The 18,708-nt window shown below is 38.0% G+C and overlaps 1 protein-coding gene across 11 annotated transcripts in view; it reads right to left on the reverse strand.

The window, feature by feature from the left end:
* The window catches only part of MARK3 (microtubule affinity regulating kinase 3), a 62,163-nt gene that overhangs the window by 14,376 nt on the left and 29,079 nt on the right, over nucleotides 1–18,708 (reverse strand). For all 11 annotated transcript variants that reach the window (XM_031049351.2, XM_013129159.3, XM_031049357.2 and 8 more), the window contains 9 exons: nucleotides 18,553–18,623; nucleotides 13,151–13,207; nucleotides 12,025–12,261; nucleotides 11,814–11,933; nucleotides 10,972–11,071; nucleotides 10,595–10,707; nucleotides 9,674–9,827; nucleotides 7,964–8,181; nucleotides 1,757–1,860 (listed from right to left, as the gene is read on the reverse strand). In XM_031049351.2, the coding sequence (XP_030905211.1) occupies nucleotides 1,757–1,860; nucleotides 7,964–8,181; nucleotides 9,674–9,827; nucleotides 10,595–10,707; nucleotides 10,972–11,071; nucleotides 11,814–11,933; nucleotides 12,025–12,261; nucleotides 13,151–13,207; nucleotides 18,553–18,623 (1,174 nt within the window). The remainder of the gene's footprint in view (nucleotides 1–1,756; nucleotides 1,861–7,963; nucleotides 8,182–9,673; nucleotides 9,828–10,594; nucleotides 10,708–10,971; nucleotides 11,072–11,813; nucleotides 11,934–12,024; nucleotides 12,262–13,150; nucleotides 13,208–18,552; nucleotides 18,624–18,708) is intronic.

An 18,708-nucleotide genomic window follows, 5' to 3' on the forward strand; every position in this document is an offset into this window, starting at 1 on the left:
CAAACTGAAAAGACAGCAGTTTGCTGAGAAACCCACAGCTGGGAAAAAAGTAACTTCTAAAGATAGCTACTTAGGAGCATGAAGTTACTCCTAAATTAATGGGACATCTGAATCTCAAGCATTCCTAGTAAACAGTATCTAGTAACTTTCAAACTTTTAAAAATGGTATTAGCTCAAAGATGAACAAAAATATTATTAAACTAAGAAATTAAGTAATCAAATCTATTAAAGCTACTTTGGACAGAAAGATTCATTTTTTCAAAGAGTCTGGAAAGAAAAAAAAGCTATTTACATATCATTAATGAAGGGATGGTAAGCTTTAATCTAAACAAACTTGGTGACCTTAACAGGGACTAAGCAATGAAGGCTGAGACAGACACACTAAGAGACAGTACCAAATAGCAGTGCTGTAATTCACAAGAAAGTTGACTGCAGGCCCAGCTGGCCAGCCAGACTTTTGGCACTCTTCAATCTTACACTTGACTTTTTCCTTAATCACTTTCAGTTTGCAGAAAGCTAGGAGGAAGAGACAGGGTCAAAACCACATTTTTTATCCCTAGGGTCCAGGAATCAATCAAGGGTCAGACAGACTTTCCTTTCAACATCACAACTTCAACACCCTTCCTTATAAACTGCCAAAAGGAAGGGGAAAAATTCTGTGCAAAAAAGATAGATCTTTCACCAAATTCAACACGAGCAAGAAGAAAAGTACTTTTTTCCTCACCCTTTACAATATATCATAAAATTAGGAAGGCACAGAGAAATTGTGAAGAGTAGGAGAGAAGTACACATTCCTCCAAGCTTAAGCACCTTTATTAAGCACTATTAGCTTATGGGTTCTCTTCTGGCAACAGTCAATAACTTGTTACCAGCTTTTGAGACAAGTTAAAATTTTGCGAAGATCAGCTGGTTGGAACTTAAAACGCCTCAGCCAGCTGGGAAATTTGGTGGTAAAACATTTGTTCTTCACAACTGTTAATCTATACCTAATGTTTGTGTTTACTATTATACTAATTTTCCACAACTCTCCTCAGTCTTTGGTACACAGGGAAAGATGGCACTAGATGTGGCTACATTGCTAACATACTAACTTGTTAACTCAAATTCCACTGCATGCTCCAGCCAGGCTTTCATTCACTAAAGTAAGAGGAAACCTGTTATTTCTCTATTTTCACTTAGACTACAGCAATATCAGTGCTTCCCTTTTCAAGATGAGTTCTGCAAACACTGGGAAGAAATCAGACTACGAAACATAAGTAAAAAAACATTACTGGTCCAAGACAACTCTTCACTCAGGAAAAAATGACTTTCTACTTTTCACAGAAAAAACAGTATGCCAAATGATCCCAACAGAGTACAGTTTAGAGTGAAATGTAAAAAGAGAATGGCCCAAGAGAGATGAACTTTGTAGTTTCAAGCTAAACAAGCCTCTTCTGCAAGCATACCTTTTCTGACCACAGTAGGTAACAAGTGACTTAACATGAAGGCTGTAAAAATTACATGTATTTAACCAGAAACCAGGAATTTATTTTTATGTTCCAAGTATAAAGACTATGTATTAAGTACAGGAAAAAAAAAACAACAAAACAAACCCAGAAAATAACACAACATACTTACAGGTGTTCCATAATGCTCTGTACTCACCTTTGATTAAGAATTACACTGGAATACTACCGATTTTGTTTAAATTAGGTATTATAATTTTTTGGATATGTGAAGACAAGAGACATATACCATAGGAAGACATTTTATATACCTGTTCTTCTTGCCATTTTGTATCACTGAATGCCTATCAGCAGTGGTTCTTTCACTACAAACGTATGTGTTGCGCCGTGTCATTGCTCCGGGGGCAGTATTATTCTACAATTAAAAAACATAGGTTTGTTATTCCCCACAAAAGGCTTTTCTGGGGTTAAGTCTACATGTAATTGAAGGCTGGTTTACTTCATGCTAGTTCTACAGAGTTATAAAACTTACAGTAATTAAGTTAATATACAAACACCTTCCAGTATTTTTAAGAAATAATACAATCAGAAAAATAATTCTAACAAATTCTTCTTGCATTTCATGTTGACGGCCCAAAATTAATACAGCTTGAAGTTTTTAATTACCAGAATTACCATTAATTCTGAATTACAAGTTCTCAGCATGTATAGCACTCATCTACATCTGGATAGCCTATGTCTTTGTAACCTATTTTTGAAATACTTTACCACTTGTAGATTGTAGAATTTTCCTTTAAGTTAAAAATCATACTCGTAAACAACATAGGAGAAGCAAAGACTTAAGAAACAAATGTGGTAAAATTCAGTGGGAAGGTAAACATGGACTTTTAAATATTAAAACACTATGAAACACTACAAAAGTTTTTAAAACACGGAAGAATAAGTCAAATTAAAGAGACAAATTGCAGAGAATTTTAATAAGACTTAAAAAAATATACATTTAAATACAGGCATAATACATTGAGGATAAGAAAACCAGGGGAACTTAAACTACAGACCTTACTTTAGAGGGGAGAAAAGAAACAGAATTACTTTGCCTCTGTCTTTACAGAGAAAGAGGGTGGAGATATGCCCAAGTTGGCGGTCAACTTTCCAGGAACGACTGAGAAGCTAGGTAATTCACAGATAACAAAGTTATAAAAAGTTAGATGCAATTACTGTAGGAGAAAGCATGGTGGTCGAGATAAACATGCACCCCCAGGTTGTAGAGTAAATAAAAGCTGGCAAGCCTTATATTTTTTCTCCCCACCCCAAGAATATAATACAGGAAACTACAATCTGATTGGAAAGTGGAAAAAAAACCTTTTAAAATTTTCTTTGAAGAAAAGAATCACAGGGCAAAGCAGGAAGCAACACAGGCTATTAACTTGGAACATCACTGCTGGGGAAAGTCTTGGAAGAGGCTAGCTTAAGGGAATGACTGGTCAGCACCTGGATAAGCATGTTGTGTAAGGATGGCCACTAAGAATCAGGCAGGGGACTTCATGCTCAACTAACCTTTTGGAGTTCTTTGAAGAATTACTGCTATGACAGACAAGGGAAATTCAGTGGGTTTTTAAAATAGCAATAAGAAAAGTAAATGTAAATGGTCACAGTAGAGAATGATGTGAAGGAGGATAAAAAAAAAAAAGGGAAAAACTAGTTCAAGCACAAAAGGAGAGTAGCCAAACCTTTTTTGCTTCCGAACCTGAAAAAAAACTGTTAAAGTGGAGTATTCCCAATAACCAGCAAAAGCTCCTCCAGTACCTTAAGGCAATGTATTTCCTATACAGGGAGTCTCAAGCAATGCAATGAACTGCAGACTGAACAATGAAGCCATCTTGTCTATTTAGAAGACTGCTGACCTGTTACACATCTTGCCATGAATGTACAAATAAAAATGAAAAAGTGAACTGCACAATCTCCTGGTCTTAAGATGTATAGAGTATTAAGAGTATTTTAGATTAGCAGAACTATTAATTAAATCCTAAGATGTATGTAAGTTGTCTCAAGGGTTCTCAAATACTCTTCACTAGATAATCCTTAAGGAGAGGCATGTGCAAAACATTACCAAAAGTCCTCCTGGTCCTTTCACTGTACTTCATTCCTTACACATCCATTGCCTTAAAATCAAACAAACCACTGATTCTTCTACTCTAACATTTCTCATTACACAAGCTCCTCTCTCTTTAGTAAATTTGCCAGCAATGAAAGCTGTGCATGTGAGGTAAAGTTTCATTCATATGTTCTTGAGAGGTCAAGATGTGCAAGATACTTATTGGAGCCCTTGCAAACCAATGGTACATTGAAGTACTGCATATTAATATTTGTGTATCATTTTGTTCTGTGTTCCTGAATACATCAGAGAATAAAGCACCCAGAATATCCAACAGTGCTTTCCTGGTGGGAAATCCGCACAATTATGGGTGGCTTCCTTCTTTCCACCTGCTGCCTTGGAACATTAAACACTTGTTTCCCTTGAGAAGATACCACATAACATTAAAATGTACTGTCATGTTGCACATCTAGAAAGACAAGTCAGCAATCTCTGCTGGATCAAACTTTAAAGACAGATTTGGGAGTAGACAAATTTTGGTATTTGTATCTGAAAGCAGAGGACTCTAAAGATGCCCTTTCCCATCACTTTCTGGAGCGCACAGACACATGGATCAGGATACATTTTTTTCCTGTTTGACTCATATTTCAGAGGTCATGAGAGGAGACTGAGCATTTCAAGATTTCAAATTTTAGTTTTAGCAAGAACATAGTCATGGTTTTAGGTGCCTTTACACTTTTAGTGTACAACCTTTCATGATTCATTGAGGAAGTTCTTCAGCTATGACTTTCTTCAGCAAGGCTACAGACTATTAATCTCTGGACATAGAAACATAGAACAGTTAGGGTTGGAAAGGACCTTAAGATCATCTAGTTCCAACCCCCCTGCCATGGGCAGGGACACCTCACACTAAACCATGTCACCCAAGTCTTCATTGAACCTGGCCTTGAACACTGCCAGGGATGGAGCATTCACAACTTCATTGGGCAGCTCATTCCAATACCTCACCACCCTAACAGTAAGGAATTTCTTTCTTATATCCAATCTAAACTTCCCCTGTTTAAGTTTCAACCCATTACCCCTTGTCCTATCACTACAGTCCCTAATGAACAGTCCCTCTCCAGCATCCCTATAGGCCCCTTCAGATGCCGGAAGGCTGCTATGAGGTCTCCACGCAGCCTTTTCTTCTCCAGGCTGAACAGCCCCAACTTTCTCAGCCTGTCTTCATATGGGAGGTGATCCAGTCCCCTGATCATCCTCGTGGCCCTCCTCTGGACTTGTTCCAATAGTTCCATGTCCTTTTTATGCTGAGGACACCAGAACTGCACACAGTACTCCAAGTGAGGTCTCACAAGAGCAGAGTAGAAGGGCAGGATCACCTCCTTTGACCTGCTGGTCACGCTTCTTTTGATGCAGCCCAGGATACAGTTGGCTTTCTGTGCTGTGAGTGCACACTGAAGCTGGCTCATGTTCATTTTCTCATCAACCAGCACCCCCAAGTCCTTCTCCACAGGGCTGCACTGAGTCTCTTCTCTGCCCAACCTGTAGCTGTGCCTGGGATTGCTATGACTCAGGCGTAGGACCTTGCACTTGTCATGGTTAAACTTTATAAGCCTGGCATCAGCCCACCTGACATGACTAGATTGGACAGGTGCACAGCACACGAAGCTTGAAACTGGTGTCACACCACACTCCCTGACTGAGTGACAACCCCTAGGGTCAGGGTTAGCTATGTAAGTTCATCCTTGTGGCAACACCTGCCTTTTTTGCAGGAGGTGTTGACACTGCAAAAGCACATGTTGAGACTTCTGAACATATACACGAGGTCCGATCACAGCACAAAGGATCAATTTGTGGTAGTCTTTCTCTTTTCTTAGAGTCTTGTGCCCACTGCTTAGGCAGGCTATTTTCACACTAAGAGACACCAGGGCAAGGTCTGATGAAAAAACTTTCAAACAATCAGCTTCTGACTTACAGTAATGAACCAATCTATCTACTTAAGGACACTAGTACATTTTTGGTCCTAAATTATTTTCCAAACATACTATCTATTCTCTTCTTCCAGTCATGCTAAAGCTATGCTAAGGGCTCCAGGGCAGCCTTATTACAAGCACTGAGGAAAAATCCAAGCTGTGAGTAATAAACAAGGAGTTGTTAAAGCAGGGAGTTATTAGTTGCTGCTAACTATGCAACGCCTGTAGCAGGGTTTTGTTATTAATTTGGTATTTGCCCAATAAACTTCAGGTTCTTGATGTGCACTTGTTCAGCCTGCAGAATTATTTAATTTGCAAGAGTTCAAACGCAATGTCAACTTTACAAGTACAGCTTGGAGCCCCTTACTCCAACCCAGACTTAGCTTTCCACTCTACAAGCACAACTCTTATCCTTAAGTGCATACTTGCAAGTTTTGTTATTTAATAAGAACAGCACACACCTGGCTAAGGGTGTGCAGTGAAGACCAGTTCTACTACTTTGCCTTTTTTTTTTTTTAAACAGTATTTTTCTGTATCTTCAGTAATTTTCTCATTGTATCACTGGTTCTAAGACTTAAGTGCTCAGGAAGAACAAAATCCCTCTACCTCAAAAGCTTTTTCAACTTCAGGACAATATGGTAACTCCAACATTTTTTTTTTCCTTCTAGATGCATGACAAAACTAAGAAATAAAACTCTCTAATTAGTTCCAGGAACTGTGTAAGAAGTCAGTTCTTCCCTCCACCCCCACATCCCCAGAATGCCAGAAAGCAAAAGACTAATCTTTACTGGGGGAAGTGGGTGCTAGAGTTTGCACTGACTAAAGAGCTAAGAACAGAGACAATTTTAAACACTAACTATTGAGTAACATCACAAATCCAATTCCATGTTTACCACCTTGTACCACTGCTTGTAAAAGATCAATTGGCTCAACTGCCCACTGAGTAGATAAGTACCCTATGGTTACAACCTCAGATTTTATTTCAGCTAAAGTAGCACGAAATTTGAAATAAGACTACTGGAATAAAACCCCAGAATTCGGGAGTGGTGTAGAACACCAGATCAAAATACTAAAGATACTAAATGTAAAATATGTTGGAATGGTGATGCAAAGTTCTTGAATAAAGTACTACACAGTACTGAGTGAAGTTCAATTCAGGACAAAACTATTTTGAGTATCTTACTCATTTTGAGACTCAGTAATTAAGATCTGTCATGTAAGATGATCAAAAAAGAGCAAAGAGCAGGTAGCCCAAAATTGTGTTTTCTTGTTCACATTTATGAATAACAGCTGCTACAGTAGAAGATGTGTCTTTCCAAGGAATCTCTCTGAGATCCTCCAGCCAAGTCACTATCAGCCACTGAGCCAAGCGACAATACAGTGCTAAAGTAAAACAAATCCTGTTTCACTTCTTTTGCTTTAGGCTGTCTAAAAGCTGTGAGCTCAGGAAGTTCTGTTTTCTTTTGTTCTAAGTAAGGGTGCTGAGTGTATGACCAAACATAACAGTTTTGTGGGATAAGTTTAAAAAAACAAACAAACAAAACAAACAAAAAACTTAAACCACTCCAATGCAAGTTGAATAAGGGACTGGGAAGTTACTCCTCCTGTAAAAAAGGAGGTTTTTCCAATACAAACCCCCAAGATTCAGAAATTAAATGTTACAAGACTCAAGAGTTACTATGCGAAAACAGATTTCAACTTTGCCTCGGAGGGAGGCACCACAGAGCATACATGTTAAAAGCCAAAAGGAACAAAGAATTTTCTGTCTTTTGACACACTCCCTATTGCTCAACCCTGTAAATTCACTAGTTATGCACTGTAGTGAAGTTTTTTTTGTTGTTGCTGTGGAGATTTAGGGCAGGTGAGAGAAGCCCAGAAGAAAAAAAAAAAAAAAGCCAGGCACACTCATTTTAAATACAGGTTGAATTACACTTTTGAATGTTTCTAGAGCTACGTTTCTTTGATAATCTTAATATACGTAACTATGACTTCGAATAGCCTATTTGACAGCAAAGGTTAGGTGGCTCCTTATACACACGAAACTGTAAAACAGGATAATAAAAACAGAGATTTCGTTGTTCTGTACAGAGGCAACAGAAGCGTAGCTGGTATCAGAAATAACTTATGCAAAATTTCAGTGGACAGCCTTTGAGTTCAGTGTCTTTCTTCCTGGGTTTTTTTATTATTATTATTTTTTAAATACCCAAATTATGTCTGTTCACTAACAGCTACTAGTGCTAACTATTAATACCTACTAACTCCATAATTATTACGGGGTAACTTGAGTAGCTGACTGATGGAGGAATAAAAAAAGCAACTATATGAGATACCTACATTTACTCTTGATGAATGAGAACTACAATCAGCACCACTGATAAATCACAGATTTAACACTTTTTTTACCCCTCAAAAACATTTCACGTTCGCAATAAATAAGTGTTTTTACTTACACTAGGAACAGCTGAACCTTTCTTACGTTCAGGAATATCAGCCTTATTGGGATTGCTGGCATTTCCAAGCATTGGACTAGCTGGTGCAATTCCTCTTCCTGCAACTGCAGTACTGCTGGATTTTCTTGACTGAATTCCTTCCTTTTTGAGGTCACTGTCTGTAGTACTAGTCTGGCTTCTTTTGGGATATGCCACTACTGAGGGGATGGATGGTCCAGCTTAAAAAACAAATAAAAGAAACAGGAAAATAGTTTTTCTTGTCAGAAGTTTGTGTGTCAGTAGCTATATTTCATTACAGTGGAAATGTATTCACGCATAAGAATCATGGGGATACTGGGAATCAGAGTTGAAAAAAAAATAATTATTTAAGTTAATCAAAATGAAATGTATTTTGGACAACAGTACAATACTGTGAAAAACAAAAGCCTTTCTATGTGAAGATACTACTTGATTTCCATGAGAGAACCATGCATTTCATGGAGGCTTCTGGTGTCTGAGTACTGACACTGGTTTGACTTGCTAGGAAAAACCCATCATCTTAAAGACACTTAATAAGTAACTGACTCATTCAAACCAGACAACTCTTCATTTAGCACAAACCTGACACACGCTGTTCAAGCTAATTTCCGATAAAACTGTGACACAGCCCTGGGCCACCATCAGCTCTAATGGCCTGTGGCCTGTGCTTCTGGAAAGGCCAGAAGCAGCTGCAGTTTGCCACCAGCCTCCCCAGCTGTGCCAGGAACAGCACACCTGAGAATGGGGCAGCCCCTTCAACAGTCCCAAACTCCTCCTGCTTTACTAGGTTCCTGGACACTGGAAGAAGCCTGTGGGGATGTCAGGACTGTGTTTTCTGCTGCCTCAATCATACTTCCTCAGAAGACATAGAAAAGGACATAATCTAGATATATCAACTTTGTAGCTGGTGTTTTAATAACACTTCATCAAAAAGTGTATGTGTACATACTCGAAAAGTACATACACATATATGTAAAACATATATATTAAAAAGTATCACAAAATGTGGTAACCATAATCCCAGAAGAATCCTTAAGAAAACCAACCTCTGAATGCACTTGAGATATTAAAAGGTAGTACTGAAGAGAGACTCCTTTTATGAGTTAAGTGTTTGAGCAGGAAGATGTTTAGATATTTAGATAATCCTAAGTTACTGTCTGTATACTCATTAAGCAGAAGACTTCCAAGTTTGTGTGAATCACTGTTCTTTAGAAATTTAATTCCAGCAGGACAATCACGTGACACTACCCTCAGGAAACAAGAAATATTGGTAAACTGACATTCAAGTTTTAGACACAAGCTGACCTACCAGTGTCAAGAGAAAACAAAAGCTGAACAGACATACAAAAGCATGGGTGATGTGTTTTTTATGAAAAAGGGAGTTGAATCATTCTCTTCAATTTGTGTAACAAGACTTTCCCAGCACAGTCAGGAATGCAAGGGACAACACAAAGCAGAATGTGAGAATTAAATTGGTGTACTCAGCATTCCTCTAGAAGCTGTCTTTGAAAGCTTTATAATAAAACCAATTTTTAAAAAGTATTAGTTATTCAGTATATTATTTCACCACCATGCTGTGAGCTACACAGTTGTTATTACACTCCTTACCTTTGGGGGATGGAGACAAATTCAGAAACTGAACAGAACTCGAACTCACTATATTCTGCAACACTGAAAATGAGAATTGCTCACCATGATCACTGTACCGCCGCTGTTTCTGGCTAGAAGATATGCTTCTCTGAATTTTGTGATGAGGAGATTGTCCAGTGCTATTATTAAGATCATTACTTGGCCTAACTTTGGCAAGTGAAAGATTGCTGCTGGAGCTGGAATCACTTGCATCCAACTACAATACAAATGAGAATATTAAAACAAGGAGTTCAGACAAAACAAATTAAACATCTACCACATTATGGGAGCATTAATAGGGAAGCAAAAGAAAGATGGCTCTACTACACAGAAAGTTTTGTGACAGCAAGGAAGTTGCTCAGAGGTCCCAACTTCTCTTAGATTCTTGTACAACTTTCTTAGGTAAAGTTCAACAGAATTTGCAGCTCCTCAAAGGACAATCCAATAGAGAAAATCTATCTCTATTTTCAGTATCTGTATCTCTACTACAGTAACGTCTCCTCAGAGAGGATGTATTTTGCAGAAGCCATCACATCAACTCCTCCAGCAGAGGAATGAAGAGCAGCATACTGATGTCAAACCCTCTCAGCATCATACAGAAAGGTAATCTACAATGCAAGAAGTTTTTTAGGTTGACAGGTTTTGTCCTTGGTTCTCTTAAAATATTTACAGCTGGCACACTTGCACTTGAGATCCTAGACTAGACAGGACAGTAACTAGGATGCAAAGAGGAGTAACTGCTGATCGAGCAGAGCAGTTCTGGGGAGCATAAAAGCAAGAGTTTACCAACTCATATGAGGGTGAGAACAAAAACACAGTGTCATTTGGATAGTTGACACTGATGAGGAGAATAACATGATTTTAAGTGTAATGGACTTTTGGGCAGGAATGCAACTGCCTATAGTTACTGAATTAATTTTTGCTTTTCACTTTACTAAGGGCCCTTTCCGATTCCTTTGTTTCATTTGTAAGAATGGCACTTACCTCCAATGATTTCCTTCCTAGTAGTAAGTATGTAGCTGTGATTTCATCATACTTCATTTTACTAAGTGATTCTTGAATTTCTTCTTGAGAATATCCCATTCCCACCATAATATCTAAAAACCAAATACATATTCTGTAAGTAACAGAAACACTCTGATGTTTAGGCTGGCTGAGTGCTGAAGTTGAAGAGAAAAAATGGAACATTTAGAGAATTAAACAAATCAATTAAGTGTGAGAACATAAGCCTGATAAAATATCAGTATCAAAAGATTAGTAACTTTTTCCTAAATGGCAAGTTAAAAAAAAAAAACAGCCAAAAACCAAACCCAACCACCCATCATGTAAACAGTATTATGTTCTGAAAAAGACTTCATTACCTATTCTTTTCTGGTCCGAGATGTCTAATTCTGGTTCAAAAAAAGGTTTAAGTTCATCCTCCTCATGCCCTGCATTGATCCACCTGTCCTTCATGATTTGCTATAAAAATTTTAAAAAAAGGAAAAAGGGGGGGGTTTGTTGGTACAATGTATTTACCAGCAAAGAAAATAAGCCCTTGAAATAACAGCTCCCTCACCTACCGAACACTAAGGACTTCTCTAATTTTTCTTTTCCAGAACAGGCCCCAGCACTTACTCAGTTTTGTTTTGCTCCAGTGAGGAGAATCAACTATGTACATCAAGCTGAGCTGCTTCCCAACCAGCTGCATTCTATTCTAGCACATAGCTGAATGCTAAAACCCTGTAACACAGACCAGGAGCAGTTTGCCAACTCTCAAATCTAGTAGGTCCAGGCTCAACTCTGGATGTCCATGAAAGTCAGTATTGTTTTGGCCTTTCTCCTCCATAATGATACAAAATGTGGGTGAAAGGCAAACACATCATAACCTAGTAGCCAGTAACTGCAGTTCACATTCGAAAATGTAGAAATTATAATCTATTTATGCAGGAATCAACAAGGTAATCCCTCAGGAAAAGTTGTATGACATATGCAGTGTAGTCTCACATTTATTTTGAAAGCAACTGTGGAGTCAAGTGTTTTGTAACCATAGTAAATAAAATCTTAAAAAAAAGTCATATACTCCAATCAACAACCTCCCTGCCCCAAACCTAACCCAAATAAACTATTCAGGAATGGTATAACAATAATGCGTTACAGCTCAAGAATACAGTTTGCAAAATACAATGTCTAGCTTTCTGATGCACCTTCTTTGTGCCATTACCTCTAGAGTGCCTCTTTTTGTTGGGTTTAGCACCAGGAAACGTTTGAGGAGGTTTTCACAGTCAGTGGACATGTAGAAAGGAATCCTGTACTTTCCCCTGAGCACTCTTTCTCGAAGTTCCTTGGTAACAGAAGAACAGCCTGTAAGCTGTAGGCAGCAAATAACTTAAAACATTAGATAAACATGCCCAACGTATTCTACAAAAACACACCTTTAAGTTCTGTCCATCGAAAGGAAGAGATCCACTCACAAGAGTATAAAGAATAACACCTAAACTCCAAACATCTACTTCAGGTCCATCGTATTTCTTCCCTTGAAAGAGCTCTGGGGCAGCATATGGTGGGCTGCCACAAAAGGTGTCCAGTTTATTTCCGACTGTAAACTCATTGCTAAACCCAAAGTCTGCTATTTTAATGTTCATATCTGCATCTAGCAATAGATTTTCAGCCTGGAAAAGAAAGAATGATTTGAAAGATAAAATACTTTGATTTAGAATGCTACTGTCTGTTTTTACTCATTCTTAAAAAGCAAAAAGCTGGAATACCTATTAACATTAACTTATTTGCAAAGTCTTTTGGTACACTTTAGTCTATCATTCATGGATCCCTTATTTTAAAAATCTCTCTACAATGGTTTCAGACTATGGGAGCTGTTATTCTACCTGAAAACTGTGTTATTACCACCTATCTGTTTTCTCCACGGAAATGCATCCTGAGCTACTGTAACTTACATTTTCATACATTAGGATGAAAACAAGATACAGTTATCACTATCCTTACTTTATTGCAAAAGTTTGGTAATACACATGACCTTTAAACTTTTTTCAAGAGGGTGGTGGGTAGTTTGACATCATGAAGATATTTTATGTTAAGCAAGTTATGTGGCAACACTATTAATATAAAAGGCACAGTTTAAAGAAGGGACATATCATTTCATGCTAAGCTACAAAGAAGCCATACCTCAGTTTCATCATCATGACTGGTCCAAGACCAGAACCTTTCATACCTTCATACCTCTATCAAGCTACCCTTATTTCTTTTTAGATCTCTCAGTTAACACTGACCTGTATCAGATTTGAATATGACCACAGGGTGAGATACAATCTTTCAGCAGCCATTAAATTAATAATAAATAAAAGCCTTACAAATCCTTTTTACTTGAAATGGTTCTATACTGTAAACATTCTCAAAACTTACAATACTGTAAATATTCCTCAAAACACATGCAAAAAAAAAACCTCAGAAAACTGAATTTATACTACATTTTAGTGGTGCAATAAAGATCAGACCCACAGGTACAGAAGCTGGTACACACTTCACACACTTTTTCCTACTCACCTTGAGATCTCTATGAACAATATGCTTTTGATGGCAATACTGCACTGCAGATACTATCTGGATAGAAAACAAGTCCAATTATATAAGTGACATTTCAAAGAAACCAGAGTTTCAATCACAAAGTTCAACATTTTTACTAAAGTTATGAACTTAGAGCTACCTAACCAACTATTACAGTGACCAACATATTTGGGGAAAAGCTGCGAAGTAACTTAGGTGTATGTTATTTGATCTATTTCATTTCTACTACACTTGAAAGAGAATTTTGTTTTTTCCTTTGTGGCTAATTATAGACCAGTAGAAGCAATGACTTTCAGAAAGGTTACTGAAGTATTTCCATTCCAATACTATTCACAGCCATAAAAGCTTTCCCTCTGAAGCTTTCCAGGCCCTCTCCAAAGGCGATTTTTCATGCCACAGCATGGAAAGAAAAGAGTAAGAAATGGGCTTAGCTATTAGAGAAACTACTGGGAAACAGTTTGTTTGTCAAAACTTTTGCAGTGAAATTCAACTGTGTATCTCAGGTGTGCTGTCAAAGGGTATACGGTTGATTGTATTTTGTACAACAAGAGCAAGGTCAATGGAAAAAACGCTATGTCTCACATGTAACAATAATTTCTTCCATCATAATTTCCAAGTATCATCGAGTTTTTCCTGCTTTATATAGCAAGCTATATAAGCTATTTACACAGTCCAGTGTCCTAGTACATTCCTTTAGAGTCAGAAGCATTGCTGCAGCTCTACATGTATGGGAAGGGTTATTGTTACATGATCACAAATGCGCTCAAACACATTTTACTGTCACGCACACGTGGTCAGAATTGAGGCAGATGTTACAACTTCTTAAAAGTGGAACTGCACATAAAGTGCACGTAAAAGTAATTTACTGTAATAACTATGCTTACATGATGTATTTCCATTCTTAACAAGGTGTCCAAGACAGAAAGATGAGGTATTGTTACTGTACAAAAAAACCTCATCATCAGACTGCCCAGCGCAGCAGAAGGATCTCTTGTACTAGTAAGAACAATACGTCTTTCTCTCTGTATTTAGAGCAGGTTAAAGTAAGGTAAGTAAGGTTCTTGGTAGGTCAGAGACCTGCCTGACCTACCAGTCAATTCTGCATGACACTTAAAACACCAGTGTTCATGTCTTTGTGCCACGGTATTACTGAATCACACACATGAAAAAAATGCCACCTCAGAAACCAAGCAATTTATGGAAAGGTGAAATATTTCCATTCACTTTCAATCTGTTTCTGCTTGTTCCTTCATATATTGGTTCCTTCTTACAGACTCCAAGTTCAGCTTCTTACAGTTACTGAAACTGCTGAAGTGCTCCCATGCCACCACTTGTACCACCCTTTTGGTTTTCCTTTCTTTCTTCTCTGCTACCATTACTTCAGCGCCAGTCACGAGCTCACTCTGCAGGGGCTTCCAACGCTGACAGCATGACAAACACCCCAAGCTTTATTCAGGACTGCTGAGACATGGTACCATACCACTTGCTCCTAAACTGCTTTTACTCCAGCTAAGAGCAGAAGGTCTATCAGATGATCAATCACTAGTTTCCTTTATAGATGCTTCTGAGCTACTCTGCATTGCAACAGAATAGCACAGAGACTGTAGAAATGAGTCCAATCTAAATGGAAAGGAAATAATGCGATGCATATGGCATTAATAATTGAAGAACAGCTCTCATAACTGAATGAAAAATAGCACAAAGCTGCACTGGATTGACTCCCTTCTCTTCCAACTTCCATCACTGTTTCCACTGATAGCTCCTTCACCCCCAGCCTACTTCAGTGTGAGAAATTTGCTGATGCTTGGCAGGTGAGAAGAAGAAGGGAAGAAAAGCAGACCTTTTCTGCTAGAAGCAACAACTGAAGCACTGAAATTCATTTTTGGGAGGGATTCTGTATAATCACCGATTTTAAAGAATAAGTTATCTCTAGGCAGATAAAGCATTCTTCATAAGGATTAAATGACAAAAGGATAGATAAATGACCTCTCAAGGTCCCTTCCACATTGTGGACCATTTTTATTTTCCAAGACCTGTCCTAACATCTACTTGCACTAAAAATTCTACACTCCATCTGCATGAAAACTGTGGGAAGAGGAAAGGAGGCCAGATCTAATTGGCTGCAGTAAAGTGAGGGAATAAATACACATGAATTTTTCATTCAGAGGATTTCCCCCTGAATCAGATTTTTCTGTGGAAAAAAAGACTGAACCAGAACTGCTTGTAAGCCTGTAATAGCGGAAGAAAAATGAGGTGACATTAAGAATGCAAGACATTCTGGATTTGAATTTCTCACACATGGCTGCACAAAAGGAGTCTGAAATGGAGAACTGCAGAGAGCATGGCTGTATTTTTGGTGTCTGTACTCTCTCCTGTGTTCCTTGTCAAGCACGACATTGTTTTTTCCTGCTAAAAACCCGAACTATGCATAACTAACTGAACTAACAAAGATTTATTCTTTTTTTTTAACAAGCAGAGGAGAGAATTACCAAATTCTGCTCTTTGCATGCTAGAAAGGAAGTGCCTTCTCAGATAAAACACAAGTGTTTGATCCAGAAATCCCATCTACTGAAAGATGAAATATGACTTGAAAACAAGATATAATACAACCTACTGTAAGAACTCAGTTCAATACCACAGGCATAACTGTTGCTTCAGTTTAGAGAGCCACTCTCTGTTAAGCCAGTTAGCGAATCAACAACAACAAAAAAAAATTAATTCCCTATTATGTTCTAAGTCTCTAACATAAAAACAGCTGCACTGAATCAGATAAAAAGCCTACAGAGAACATTCTCCCTCCAACAATGGCTACAAGCAATATGAAGCTATTCTGGGACTACAGCAAGGTAAAATGAATAGTTTTATGACCTGTAAACCCAGTAAGATCTCGTTTCCTTTGACACTGTCCCACAGCCAGAGTCCTAACCTCTAATAAATGCCAAGCTCTGATCAAAATTGCCTGACTCCTGTCCTACATGCCTGCTCTTCTTTCCAGCAAAGCACAATGAGCTCATGCTATAGATCCTCTCCTTGAGTTATTACTAAGGTTCTCTCTTTTTTGTCCTGCTGCTCATGCTTTTGCAGCTCTCAAGAACTTCCCATCCTTGAGATCAAGGTTCTCCAAAACTGGTTGAGCTCCATAGTCTGAAGTTAGCTGTTAAGGAAGGACAGAGCACAGCTGCCTGCACCAGGAGATAAAACTTGTAAGAAAAAACTGAAAACACACTTCCTTGTATTTCAGTGAATTCAAGTGAGGCCATCTCTTTATCTTTATAAACAGCATTTACTCTACCAATGTAAAAAAAAACCAACCAAACAAAAAAAACCCAAGCTGACAATCTGAAGTGCGTAAAAATCAGCTCTTGGTAAGCCAAATACCCAGCTCAGCAGGTAATTACCTTTCAAATTCTTTCCCTACACATTTGTTTTTGAAAAATGAAGCTACATATATCTTGTACTACCCACATTATCCCATAAAATTAAGCACTGAGTGTACCTGTAAAACATGTTTGACCTGTTTCCACAAGTTCTCACTTAAAGGGCAGTTGAATTGTTAGGGAAAAAAAAGGGGGGGGAGGGTAATTGTTGAACAAACATGCAATTTTCAATGGAATTACTGCAAGATCTTTTTCCACACAGCTCCTGACAAAAGAAATGGAGGATCAAGAACAGAGAACCATACCAGTAGAAGTTTTAAATATTCACATCTGAAAGAGAACAGCAAATCCTTTCAAGTTACTCTGAAGCTCTTCAAGTGACATTACAAAGAGCAAGTCAACAGTCTGGGATTTAGAAGAGATGGCTGAAGTGGGAACAACTGCTCCACAACCTATCACATCTACTCCAACACAGCACAGAAACACACACCAGAAACCCTCAATCACAAAAGCAAGCTCTCTACCTGCCAGAATATGAAAGGGAGGGAAGCAGCTTTAAGAAGAATATAACATGTTGTTAAAGAGGAAGAAAAATTTTCCTTACTACCAAGCTGTATAACCCCAGCAATGACAAATCACTTCTGGGGATATGAAGTCTGCAGCCACTTTGGGGCTGTCCTGATTATTTGTTGTGACTTTTTTTTTCTTTTTCTTCCAAAAGATTAAAGAGAATAAATACAAGATTTAAAGAGATGACAGAAAACAAAGGAACAAGAATCTCACAAATACATTCCTTATGTTGGGTTAAATACAGTTCTGTTTTTCTTTACTTCCATTGCTACTTTTGACCTTATTCCTTCTACTGCTTTCACACAATTCTTAGTGTATGACAAAGAGGGAGCAAAACAGTTGTGGCACAGTTTCCTTCTTCCCAAATTGTTCCTTTTGGTCACAACACCTACACTAGAGAAGTGTAAACGTTTTCTTTACAAGGCATTTTGTGAAAGTCACTGATTAATTTCCTGGAAGTTTCATATATTACATCAATTTTTTTTCTACTTTTGCATGGCTAAGCTTAAGAAGTGAAGCTGTTATAACCTCCCAACACTGAAACTGTCATGTCACTGCTACATTTCACCAGTTTAAAACCCCTACATACTATTCAATAAAACACTCTTGTCCCTATTCATTATTTCACTTCATTAAGCATAATTTTGATACTTACTACTTTTCACAACATTATCTAGGTTATCCAAGTGACTGAAGGGATTAAAATAAAGTAGGCATTTACAAATTTCTGCACAATAGCAGAAACCAAAAAGTTATTAGACCAGTTAGATCTGCAATTGGAACTCTAGATGCTACAAGAGCAGAGATTTGGATTTAAATTAGTTATGCAAGAATATTTGCTTATGTTCAATACCGTTTTTCTGTAGGATGAAATGCTTTTTACAGATCAATGAAATTCAACATCTTTTCAGGGCTAGTTTGTCCATCATAAAAAAAAGCTGAACTAACAAGCCTGGAAATTACTTTTCAGTGACTATTTAGATCAACTATTAAACTGCACCTTTTCATGTAAGCAAGTGGTTGTGAATAGATTCCTGTTACATGCATTGCCTGCGTTCTGAAACTGGTGTATTTGTAGCCTGCTACATCTGAATAACTTCCAGAACATTAGAGACCAGCTGAACTAAGGATATATGAAATCACCCAGAGGAAATGCATTTTGGAATGGAATACACTTCCAAATAAAGCAGTCACTGTGTTCTGGCAATCCTGGACACCCTGGCACACAGCGCTAAGGAAACTAGCACCACTGAAGGGACTACTAACCCCTCTGAAGTACTACTATAACCCAAGTATTTTATTACTCAGGGCTATAAGTCCACAACATGCTGAACGTTACTAGAAGTCGAATGCAAAGGACAGCTGTTTTACTCGTTTCAGCATTAAAAACTTGAGGTTACAGGGGAAGCTGATGCATAGGAATGTAATACATACCTGTCTAAATTTAGCTCTAGCCTCCTTTTCCTTCATTCTTCCATGTGCAACCAGGTAGTCAAACACTTCCCCTACAATTCAATAACAAGATGCATTAATGCCGATTTCAAAATGCAGAGATTCTCTCTAGCAGTTGCCCACAGCAGCTTCACTGAA

Source organism: Melopsittacus undulatus, chromosome 4 (assembly GCF_012275295.1).
Source record: "Melopsittacus undulatus isolate bMelUnd1 chromosome 4, bMelUnd1.mat.Z, whole genome shotgun sequence".
Lineage (NCBI taxonomy): Eukaryota > Metazoa > Chordata > Aves > Psittaciformes > Psittaculidae > Melopsittacus > Melopsittacus undulatus.